Source organism: Pinus tabuliformis, chromosome 3_1, assembly GCF_031772625.1.
Source record: "Pinus tabuliformis cultivar Carrire ecotype Pingquan chromosome 3_1, CPIR1, whole genome shotgun sequence".
Classification (NCBI taxonomy): Eukaryota; Viridiplantae; Streptophyta; class Pinopsida; order Pinales; family Pinaceae; genus Pinus; species Pinus tabuliformis.
The window spans coordinates 841,349,124-841,361,116 of record NC_142301.1 but is presented as its reverse complement, the minus strand read 5'-3'; the positions used below and the strand labels follow the sequence as shown (position 1 = coordinate 841,361,116).

The window sequence follows — 11,993 nt, the reverse complement described above, 5'->3', positions numbered from 1 at the left end:
AGACAATAATATTTGACTTTTCTATTTTTGACAGCCAGTCTAAAAATAGACTTTGATCACTCACACTTTCATCAAAAATAGAAGTCCATCTATTTTTCCCAACTTGACCAATCATCCTTAAACAACAACTTGCAATCCATAGACATGATCCATATGTCTAAAAATAGATTTGCGCCAAAAATAGCCTGCGGGCCCACTTAGTGAAGGCGACTCTTTTCACTAAGCTCCATCATCTTGTTGCACTCTCAACAAGCATTTCTTGTTGCACACTTTTCAACAAATTATAGTGAGAGGTGCTCTCCATCCTAGTATGGTAGAGATGTTGTAGCATAATGTTTTGTTTAACATTTTGACTGAGTCAAATTACATAAGAAAAAAAAAAACAAAAAAAGATTGATGCAATGTAAATATTTTAAGGTTAAAATAAAATTAAACCACAAAGCCTAACTCCAAGAGTATTTAGAGAATTGAACTTGTGACCTCTCAATAGAAAAGATACTTTAACAAGGGGATCCATCTTAACTAGGGATCTACCTCCAAGTGCAAAAAGGGATCAACTCTCCTTTCGCAGAGTTTTTCATGTCAAGAGATTTGCTCACCGCCAAGCACAAAGAGGGATTAAATCTATTTTCACAAAGGTTTGCATGTCAAGAGATTTGTTCCCTCTCTATGCTTAGTAGATCAAATCTTGGGATCAAATCTCTTTTCATAGAGGTTTGCATGTCAAGAAATTTGTTCCCTCTCTATGCGTAGTAGATCAAATCTTGGGATCAAATCTCTTTTCATAGAGGTTTGCATGTCAAGAGATTTTTTCCCTCTCTATGCTTGGTAGATCTAGAGTTATTGTCAACTCAACCACAAAGTCTAACTCCAAGAATATCTAGAGAATTGAACCTGTGACCTCTCAATAACAAAGATACTTTAAAAAGGACTAGACCAATTAAACTAACCCTTAAAATTATATATAATTGTTGTAATTTAATTTGTACACTTTTATCTTTTTCTAAAAATATTTTTTTTTAATTGTCATAGTTGAAGAATTTTACATTTTAATCATTTTATAGATTTTTTAATCAATTTTACATTAAAATTGAAATCATAAATTTAAAACCATAATATTATTAAAATTTATATTTCTAAAATCCAACCAAAATAATACAATTACACTCCACCATTTTTGATTGATGTAATTTGAAAAATAATGAAAATATACCATATTTTATTTTAAATTACTTTTAATATATTAATTTTTTTTTAGGAAACCCATTTGTTTAGGATAAATGTCTTTGTCATATGACATGCATATTTAACCTTTGGAGACCTAAAGGTATTTGAAGTGAGAGGCCAAATCACTAAAAAATTTTAAGTTTAAGTCGTTGAATGATAGAGAGCCAAATAAATAATATATTCTATTAAAACATTCCTAAATCTATATAATATCATAAAACATTATATAATTGATCATAAAATTAGAATAAGTAAACTTAATGATATATTCATGTTATCTCTCATAAATATATATGGTTTAATCGATTTATACTCTACCAAGAAAGAACTAACTTACCTATAATCACTTTATTCACAGCACCATCCTTTGTAACTACGCTACCAACCCTCCAAATAAGGGATCGCCTTCTAAAGTTTTAGTTTTATGCGATAGGTTCTACCTAGGAGTTAGGAATTTCAAATTCCAAGCATCGGTTAAATTTACAGGTTTCTGCAGCTTTAATGTCTGTTTTAATCATTTTAATTTTAATATTCAAAATTTTAGTGGTGGGCAAATCACTTTGGTGTTCATTAAATTATATCGGGGTTTCAGTTCACATTTATTTATTTTTTAGTGGGTATTAATTAGTTTGAAAATATTTTGGCATGATTTAACTTAAAATTTGATAGAAATTTTAGGAAATCTGGATCAGGGTTAGTGGTGCTACATAAATTTCTATCTTTAATAACAATTCAAGTAATTTTATTATCAAATTTTAAAAGTCATCAAATTCTAAAAAAAATAACTTTCCAAAAGATTTCTAACATCAGTAAACAATGCCTTTCCCTCCTCAGTGGTATTTAGTGAGATTTTTTGGAAGCCTTCTTGGTGGGTTTTTCCAGTTTGATTTCTCTAAAATTCAGCTTGAATTTATTGAGATCACAAACTGGGTAATTCCACACAATCAAAGTGTCCTGAATTTTTCAGGTGCTGAATCCATTTATGCAATCAAAAACCCAGTTTAAATAACACAGATCAAAATTTCACCTTAAATATTTCTACAATATTCCAATACCAAAAAAATCTAAAAAACCAATTCTTTTCCCCTCCATGATAGTTTGACTTCTAACACTGCTCGCACTAAACTCCGACTCCGTGATCACGTCTGACGCCGTCAGCTCCTAAGCATTTGAAGGACAGTTTGCCTGTCAAATTCTATCCCGGGCAGAGGGTCGAACGCCGATCTATATAAAGCCCCACTTTCCGCCGATCTTGTTGTAGAGAACAAAGTTGCAAAAGGAAATGAAGATGAAAGCCTTTGTTCTGTTGGTGTTGCTGTGCTTCTGCATATCTCCCTCATTTTCTTATTCATGGCTCCCGACGACCGAACGGGTGATTAAAGAGCTGAATTTGATTCCGGGAATCGCAGAACCGGAAGACGAAAACGACGTCGGCCGTCGTTTGGTCGAAAGGAGTATCAATTTGGATATTAATGGGAACTCAGAAAAGAACGCCAGCCTCGAAGAACTGGGTCATCATGCCGGGTATTTTCGCCTCAAAGACACGCACGCTGCGAGGTAAGTGTTCGGGAGATTTTTGAAAGAATGTATAGAGGCATTTATTTAGATTGGGGTCTGTCAAGAAAGGTATTAGTTTTGTGACAAATGGTTACACTGACACTTAATTGTCATGCCTAGGATCTTCTACTTCTTTTTTGAGTCACGGGGAAGCAAAGCGGATGACCCTGTTGTTCTTTGGATGACTGGAGGTCCTGGTTGTGGCAGTGAGATTGCTGTCTTCTATGAAAATGGGCCTTTCAAGATTACAGACAATTTAACTCTGGTCTGGAATGAGTATGGATGGGACAAGGTATTCTCTCTTTTGTCTTTTGCGTTAGTTTCAGGAGTTGTTTTTCATTCTTGAGGTAGTTTTAGAAGTTTTAAACGTTTCTGTGCACAAGATCGATTCTGTTTTCAACCCTTAGTGAGCTATTCCTGCATGTAAGATTGGATCCACTTGAGTATTTTATCTGCCAGTTACGATTTCTTACAAATTAATGAGTAGATATTATTTTAATGTATTTGAAATTAACTTTAAAATAATGTTTTGATGAGTGGTTAAAAAGAGTATGGTATTTCTGGTTCAAATCTAGAACAACATAATTGGTTGCAAATATAGATTATAGCAATAAAGGAAAAATTTAGAAATTTGTCATAAAATTAAAATTTGAATTTTAGCAGAGGAAACCACTCAATCTGTTGAGAATGCCCAGGGAAAGCATTCAAGAGACTATTTTAAATTTTATATAAAATTTACAATATGTGGAATCTATGGTCAAAGAAATAATAATGTTGATGGGAAAGGAGAAAAATTGAAAAACACTTCTTGCCAAATCACTGATCTTTGCTACTATTGATGTCATGAATGTGAATGGATGCAAAGACTAGTTTGAGAGTGAAATTTCCATTCTAAACATGATAGAACCTATGGCAATACTTGCAATTTGCCTAAGCAGTTTTGTTAGATTTCCTTAAAACACTAAAATTAATTTACAAATTTCTAAGCATAAAAATTAGAAATACAAACAATTGCTATAGTGGAATCTTAAATTGCAAATACACTGAGTTTTCTAACTTATCATGCACAATGAAAATAAATCAGAAGACAAACACATCAACCATGGAACACAAGATATACCTAGGAAACCCCAACTCTATGGAAAACTTGCAAGGCTGCGTGTTTTATTTTTTCGATTTTCTTCTTAAAATTACAACAAGGGAGAAACTTCCTTTTTATCTCAAGAAAACACTCAATCAATTTCAACTAAATCAATCTCCCTTCATGGGCACTAGATTTGCCAAACTCATGTGCATATTATCTACTTGGACGATATGTTCTAGCCCTCTTCTTCTCTCCCACATGCATGTGCGAATAGATTACTACGTTGGGCTATAAGAGAATGGCCCTCTCTCAATTTATTTTGCTTGGATGTTGAGTCATTCGATCTATTGAGACCTTCACTCTTCCTTAGCTAACCTCTCACATTTGCTTGTGCTCAAATAACTTGCCGCCAATTCACTCTATCTTTTATAATTTTGATCTCAACTTTAATCCCTTAGGCTCAATGATTGAGATTAAATCATGATCAATGGTCAAAGATTAATCATAAGTTAACTTAGGTATTTTTAATTTTCCATAAATTTAAGTTTTAGGAAATAGTTAAATTAAAAGTGGTTGTCTCATGGGTTCTTCTGCTAGCTTTAGTACCTAGGCAAGAAAAACCCTTCTTCTCTAATCCAATCAACAAGTTTCCATTGAGAAAATGAGTTTTGGCTATCAATCTCTTCATATGAATTTTTTGATTCATCATGTTCTAGTTTTTGCATTCTTGAAAATGGAACCCTTCTTCCCTAATCCAATCAACAAGTTTCCATTAAGAAAATTAGTCATGGCTTTCAATCTCTTCATATGGATTTTATGATTCATCATGTTCTAGTTTTTGCATTTTGAAAATGGACTATTATGAGTACAATTCACTATTCTATTAAATTTGAAAATTTGCACTTAAAAATAAAGTGTTTTACCTTTTAGAAGTGAGTCTATACATATGTGCTTCAAGATATTATAATATTATGATTGTAACTTTGTAGGATATATTCATATTTTATTCTGAAGGCTATCAAATGTTGTTGAATATTCTATATTGTGATTATGCATGGGAAATTCTACTCCCTACCATTGCAGATTTTGTGCATAACAACTAGTTCCTAATGAATCGCCTTAACATTAGACGTGGGCAGAATGTGTCATGGTTTTAAAGAGAGACACTTTTGACTTGGTTATTAGGTCAACTCTCTTTATGCTTGCTATAATATTATGGCAATGCCTGTCATTGTGGTGAGTTTCAATGGAAAAACGCAATTTATATATGAAGATGGATAGTAAAAAGTAATGGCACCTATCCTAAATTTATAATATGTACGTAGGGAAAATTAAGGTAAAAAAAATTACCTACTAAATTTGTTTAAAATTTTAAATGAAAATTTTTTGTAACTGAGAAATTTTTTTGTAACTGAGTAATGTTGATAGCAAAATTTTGTTGACATTTTAATTATCTTGAAGGAGGGAAGAAGTCATGTTTTTCATACTTTAACAACCTTAATGCAGTGAGGTCAAGGTTGATGTGTTTGTTCATACATAATGAGATTATGTTATGAGTGTCTCAAATGATACTGACTTGGGAATGATATATTGTACTTCATGCTTTTTAAAGATTTTTCTAAATTTTATTATAGAATTGTGTTTTGCTGAATTGTATAATATTTTGATCTCTATCTTATTATCACTGATTGATGATGTATGTAGTGGCACATCTACTAGCTTAAATTGTCTTGTATTACCAACATATATCGATCTTAGCTCTAGATCTACCAAATGCCGAGAGGTATCAAATCTCTCAAGATGCAAACACCTTTTTGAGTGCAAAACTTGAAGAAAGGATTGCACTTGGAAAGATTTGATTCCTCTCATATCTCTCTAAATTTGGGATTAAGATGGATCTACGTTGTTTTTTAGCTTAGAGTGAAATATTTTATTTGTAACTCAATTTTAAACATTGAAGGATTTACAAATATTTCATACCTTGAATTATAAAAGAACCTATTAACGGAATAAGAACTCGCCCACACTTTCTCTCACTGCATTTGATGTTAAAATATTTTACTCAAAATGCATATGGAAATATTTGATTTACTACCCACATTATTTTCTTTGGGTACTAATATTTTTGAGTATTATATATCAACTCCATATTAAGAATGTAATTATTTACGCCTCCCTCACAATGAAAAATGAAAATATAAGAAAAGTTTTAATTTCTCTTATTTAGCTCTTTATTTGTTGTTATTACTATTTTTTATTTTGTTAATGTAAGTATTATTTTATAATTTTTAAATATAAAATTATGTGACAACATATACCTCATACTGTGTTGTAGAGCCTAAGCCATCCTTGTATTTATGTGTTATTTTGTATAAATAATTTTCTAATAACTTTTCTTTTAATTTACGCACACTTGCCTATAACAATTTGTTACAACGTTTTTTAATTTATGCACTCTTGCCTCTAACTTGAAAAGGATCATTTAGTGTTTTAAAGACTCAAGATGTTGAATATAATATGTTAGTAACTTGGCAGGCATCAAATATCATTTTTGTGGATCAACCTACTGGAACCGGTTTTAGTTACAGCACTGACAGACGTGACCTTCGTCATGATGAGAAGGGTGTTAGTAATGATATGTATGACTTTATACAAGTATGTTTCATTTCTTCCACATGTGATGTATTTGATATCTACCTAATATAGAGATGGAAATTGCTTTTTTTAATTACCAGTTTAACCATTTTGTGGGTGGCCCATGTACAAGTTCAACTTGTCAATTTGTAAGTAAAACAAACTTGTAGTTGCTTGTCAATGAATGCAGATTTAAACTCTAATAAGTTTCACCAATATCTGATAGGAATTTCTTAAAGAACATCCAAAGTATGCAAAGAATGATCTCTTTATCACTGGAGAGTCATATGGTAGTTGCTTGTCAATGAATGCAGATTTAAACTCTAATAAGTTTCACCAATATCTGATAGGAATTTTTTAAAGAACATCCAAAGTATGCAAAGAATGATCTCTTTATCACTGGAGAGTCATATGGTGGACACTACGTTCCAGCAGTTACAAGTAGGGTCCACCAAGGAAACAAAAACAATGAGGGTCTTCCAATAAATTTGAAGGTATAGTGTGTCACATTCTTTCGTTTTGTTGTTTTGTGTTATCTGGCTTATCACCTTTGTGCTTCTATATATGGAGTTTTAAGAGAAAACTATAATTGATGGGCATGTGCATCCCTTCTATTTTTATTATTTACCAGAATTTTCAATTATAGAAACTTTTATAAACAAGCCATATGCTATCAAGAAGCTTTTTAAAACCCATTTTTCATCTATACGTATTTCAAACTTCCTGCAGGGATTTGCCATTGGTAATGGACTTACTGATCCAGCGATCCAGTATAATGCATACACAGATTATGCATTCGAGATGGGTCTTATTAGGGAAGATGATTACAATCGAATCAACAAAATTTATCCATCATGTGAACGGTCCATAAAACTTTGTGGTGAGTTAAAACTTAACCATCTATTTCTCACCCTCAACGAAAAGCTATGTTTATCATGTAGTTTTTTTTGGTAATATTCCGCAGTGGGTTTTTGCACGTTGTTTCACCAATCCAACTTGTGAACTATCCATAAAACTTTTGTTGAGGGCTTTTAGCACTTATCCTCAATGGAAGACTTGTGAAATATTCAATGCATTTTTTAAGCTGAATGTCCAAGTGTTTTCTATAACAGTAGTAAAGGCTTATCTGTATCTCAAATGATTTGGCAAGGTGATGCTTTTTGCTTTTCTAATTAGTTGATTATTGTTTATTGTGTGTTTTTACAAACATTTAGCAGTATGGTAAACTTACTTTTTCTCGTCTTTGGTCATATATCTCATGTAATTGATAATATATCTCATGTAATTGACAATATATCTCCTTTGATAATATATCTCATGTAATTGATAATATATCATCTTTGATAAGATATCTCATGCATTTGATACTAGTTAAGGGTGATTTTATGCTAGATTCTTCATCGAGGGTTCTAATGTGGGTTCTGATTATAGTCGGTGTGATATCTTGCCAGGTACCAAAGGGAATGACACTTGCATTGCATCATACTCTACGTGCAACTCAATTTTCGATTCCATTTTGGCATTAGCTGGGAATATCAATGTAAGACATTATCTCTTAACTTCTAAATATTGGATAGTCACACATGATATTTATTTTACTAGCATTTTGCATCTTAAAATGTAGCTTTCATCAATTTTGTTTTATATTTTGTAGTACTATGATATTCGGAAGGAGTGCAATGGTGACCTGTGCTATGGTTTCTTAAATATGAAGTATTACTTAAACCAATCTTTCGTTAAAGATGCCCTAGGGGTTGGTACCCAACAATTTGTCCTCTGTAGCACCCTGGTTTATAAATATATGCTTGCTGACTGGATGCGGAATATGGAAGTTGGCATTCCAACACTCTTGGAGGATGGTGTCAAGCTGCTAGTTTATGCAGGAGAATATGATCTTGTTTGCAATTGGTTAGGTAATGATGTTGTATACATAAAAAATATTGATTTTGTTTTGGACAATGACTTTATTTGCAGTTCTGTTTTTAAGTGTTGTCAGCGAAAACATCAAAATTGAAGAATTAATTTTTCAAATTATGTGTCTTTTAGGCAATTCAAGATGGGTGAATTCCATGGATTGGTCTGGAAAATATAATTTCAAGAAGGCACCTATAAAATCCTTCCTTGTAGATGATAAGGAAGCAGGTTTAATAACCAGTTATGGACCACTCAGTTTTCTCAAGGTAAAAGGCACTTGATGACCATCTTTGATTGCTTTATTGCAAGTACATGACTTCTTCCTTATGGATGGAATATTCTATTTTGTTGCACCAGGTTCATGATGCAGGTCATATGGTCCCAATGGATCAACCAAAAGCAGCCTTGGAGATGTTAAAACGTTGGACACAAGGAAGTATTACTGACAACAACTTCAAATTCTAAAGACGATGATTGTAGAGATGCTAGAGAAGAATTTTGAAAGTTAGTTAATTATTTATCTGGTCAACTAGGTGAATTTCTCTCTTCACCTAGGTTAATGTAAATATTTTTGGATTTGCAATAGTGTGCATCCCCAAAGTTGTGTATTTTCTAATTTGGAAAAATAATTATGCATTGGGACCATTAGTCTCATTAACTTGTTTCAAATATTTCTATGGCCTCTTTTTAACTGTACAGAAATATTGTTTCTTATTGTGCTTACCAAACCTTTGGAATCATGATCATACATTGTATTTAAGTCATATTAAAGAACATCAATATTATGTATTGCATTCTTATTCCAACATGTGTCGATGTCTGAAAAGAAATGTAAATTAAACAAAAATATTTGGTTGAGTAAGGGATTTCAAAGCATGATGCTTTTAACCTACATTTGATGTTTATATCAACAAGACATGAGGACATGTTTTGTTTTTTTACAAATATACACTGCATGCCATTGTTGTCTACTTGTAGTTGAATTGGAGGCTCTATGGTTTGGTTGTGTTTTGCTTCTTATTCGGCCTATTATTTTATTATTTTGTTGTTGAGTATGTTTGTTTTCTCCTTTTGCCTCACACCCTTATAAAGCCTTTGAGACATTAAGTGCTTGCCATAGTTAGATATGTCCATAATCAGATGGACTATCTATTTTATAGTTTAGTTTGATAGTTGTAAATTGTTGTTCAAATCACCTTGGAGTTTGATCAACATGTACACACCATAGGGGATCTTACTCTTTGTAACAAACTGGCAATATATATGTGAAGATTTCAAGGGGAATAGGTTGTCTTGATGTACAATAAAGTTTGGAATATGTTCTAACTGTGTTTGGGTCTCACTTTTCCCCATCCATTGCATTTTTTTATAAGTTCATGCACTGGTTTATAGTGTTGCATTGAGTTAAGTGAGATACAATTTACAGTTTAGGTGATTGAGATGTGCAAGGTTTATTTGTGTGTATAATTCATACAAATAAAAATAAAATAAATTGAATCTTGTAAGGTGAAAAAGTTATATTTTCTTCCTATCATGAAAAAAGATATAATATATTAAAATACACAAGCATGGATACATCTTCATTTTGAATCTCTAAGTAGAGAAAAAATGTGTTCCTTGTTGTTGTGTTAATCTTTTTATAATTAATTCAAATATATTTTAAATATGGCCTCGACTTGGTTTGGATGAATGTATGCTAATTCTTTTTGTAATGTATTAGAGTGCAACATGATCTTATGAAAATATTTTATTCTTATTTAGGAACCGAGTGAGTCATTTAGAATAAGTGAATCAAAGGAAATTTACTTTCATCCTTTCAAGGTAACCTCTTTAATTTTATTGTTTGTATAGTTGGTGGCAAAATATAAATCCTTTAATCACTTATTTTTGAACTTCAAAATTCTTCTCAGACATTCAGAGGGATTTCCAAGACAAGACATGAGTTGAAGGTGTTTTGAATGTCAATTTTGCATTGTAAAGGTTTCAAAGTTTTTTATATAAATTTATTTATAATGTAGTATGCACCTTCAATTCTTTTTAAACTCATTTAAATCATTGATGCATGTGATCTAATAAGTAACTAGGGTGCCTACTATGGAATCTTTTTAACAAACAATGTCCCCACTTTTATCTTTTTGTAACATGATTGGGAATTCTTCCTCCACTTGATAGAATCCAATCTTGGATCGCTTAATTGTTAAATTCAACATATCCCATTAAATGCACTTTTGTGTCATTTGAGTAGACCTTGCATTATCAATAAAATGCAATGAGAAAAAGGGTGATTTCCAATTTATATGAAATCTTATCAATTTGTTGTAGCTCAAGGAGCCTTTGTAACAATTTGGTTACCCATTCTGAAGCAGAGAGAGGTAACCAGTTATGAAGGGGAGAGAATCTTTCTAATAATAAGGGGTTGACTTTTATCCATTTTATATTGGGAGAGCCCTTCTAATAATAGGGGGGTCATTTCTAATAATAGTGGGATTAATTTTACTTGGTTATACATTATGAAGGGGAGGTTTATGCATTATGAATGGGAGAGAGCTTATTCATGCTTTCTTTTAAGCGGTCCATGAAGGGGAGGTTTTTGCATTATGAATGGGAGAGAGCTTATTCATGCTTTCTTTTAAGCGGTCCACGAAGGGGAGAGAACCTTTCTAGGGAGATCACTTTTACCTAGTTATGCATTATGAAGGGGAGAGACCCTTTATAATAATAAGGGGTTGACTTTTACCCATTTTATATTTGGGAAGCCTTTTTAATAATAGGGGTTCACTACTACCTCACTTATACTGAGGTATCAGTTGGGAGAGGCTTCAAAGGTTGTGGGAAAAAAATTATTATATTGGGAGAGATTGTGGAAAAAGAATATTATTTAATAAAATGAGAGAAAATAAGTTGTGGAAAAAATGTTATTCAAAAAGTAAAAGGATAGAATTATGGAATGATATATTTTTAGTTATATTAATTACAATTTTTAAAATGTGACATTGCTTAAAAATAAGATTAATCAAAGTGGAGGGTCTTATAGTTGAACATATTGGTGTAGTTTTTGATTTTATGCAATGAATTACACACAATATTTTAGCAATATGTTGAGTCGTTTACTAAATATATGGTGCAAAGAAGGAGGGAGATAATGGGAATCCTAAGGAAATTATAAAATAATAGTAGAAATAATAAAATAAGATTAGATTACATCATCATATTTTAGAGGGAAAAAAGAAAAAACTATTTTTTCAACTCCTATTTTCAACTTATCTCCCTATGGGTTTACTCAAATTTCGAATGGCAATACTCGTTGGACGCAGAATTTGATTCCTCATCCAAGGATTAGCCATGTTGCATACTTTCGATGAACCCTTCTACATGAAAAATGAAAAATACATGAAAAACATTATTGCAATCACGCTTTTTCATGTATTTCTCATTTTTCTTGTAGTAGGGTCCATCGAAAGTATGCAACATGGGTATTAATTGGATGGGGAATTAAAATTTGCATCCAGCAAGTACTCCTGCTCAAAATTGGAGTAAAACCTTAGGGAGACGTTGAAAATACAAGATGAAAAAATAG

The 11,993-nt window shown here is 31.9% G+C and overlaps 1 protein-coding gene across 1 annotated transcript; it reads left to right on the top strand.

Annotated features, from left to right (window-relative positions):
* Positions 1 to 2,509: 2,509 nt before the first annotated feature.
* LOC149190149 (serine carboxypeptidase-like) lies at positions 2,510 to 8,910 on the top strand. Its single transcript, XM_089410440.1, has 9 exons — positions 2,510 to 2,784; positions 2,905 to 3,076; positions 6,404 to 6,523; positions 6,853 to 6,996; positions 7,232 to 7,382; positions 7,954 to 8,042; positions 8,157 to 8,415; positions 8,549 to 8,682; positions 8,774 to 8,910. The coding sequence occupies exons 1-9, from the start codon at positions 2,510 to 2,512 to the stop codon at positions 8,879 to 8,881; spliced, it is 1,452 nt and encodes a 483-aa protein (XP_089266566.1). The 3' UTR covers positions 8,882 to 8,910.
* Positions 8,911 to 11,993: the final 3,083 nt, after the last annotated feature.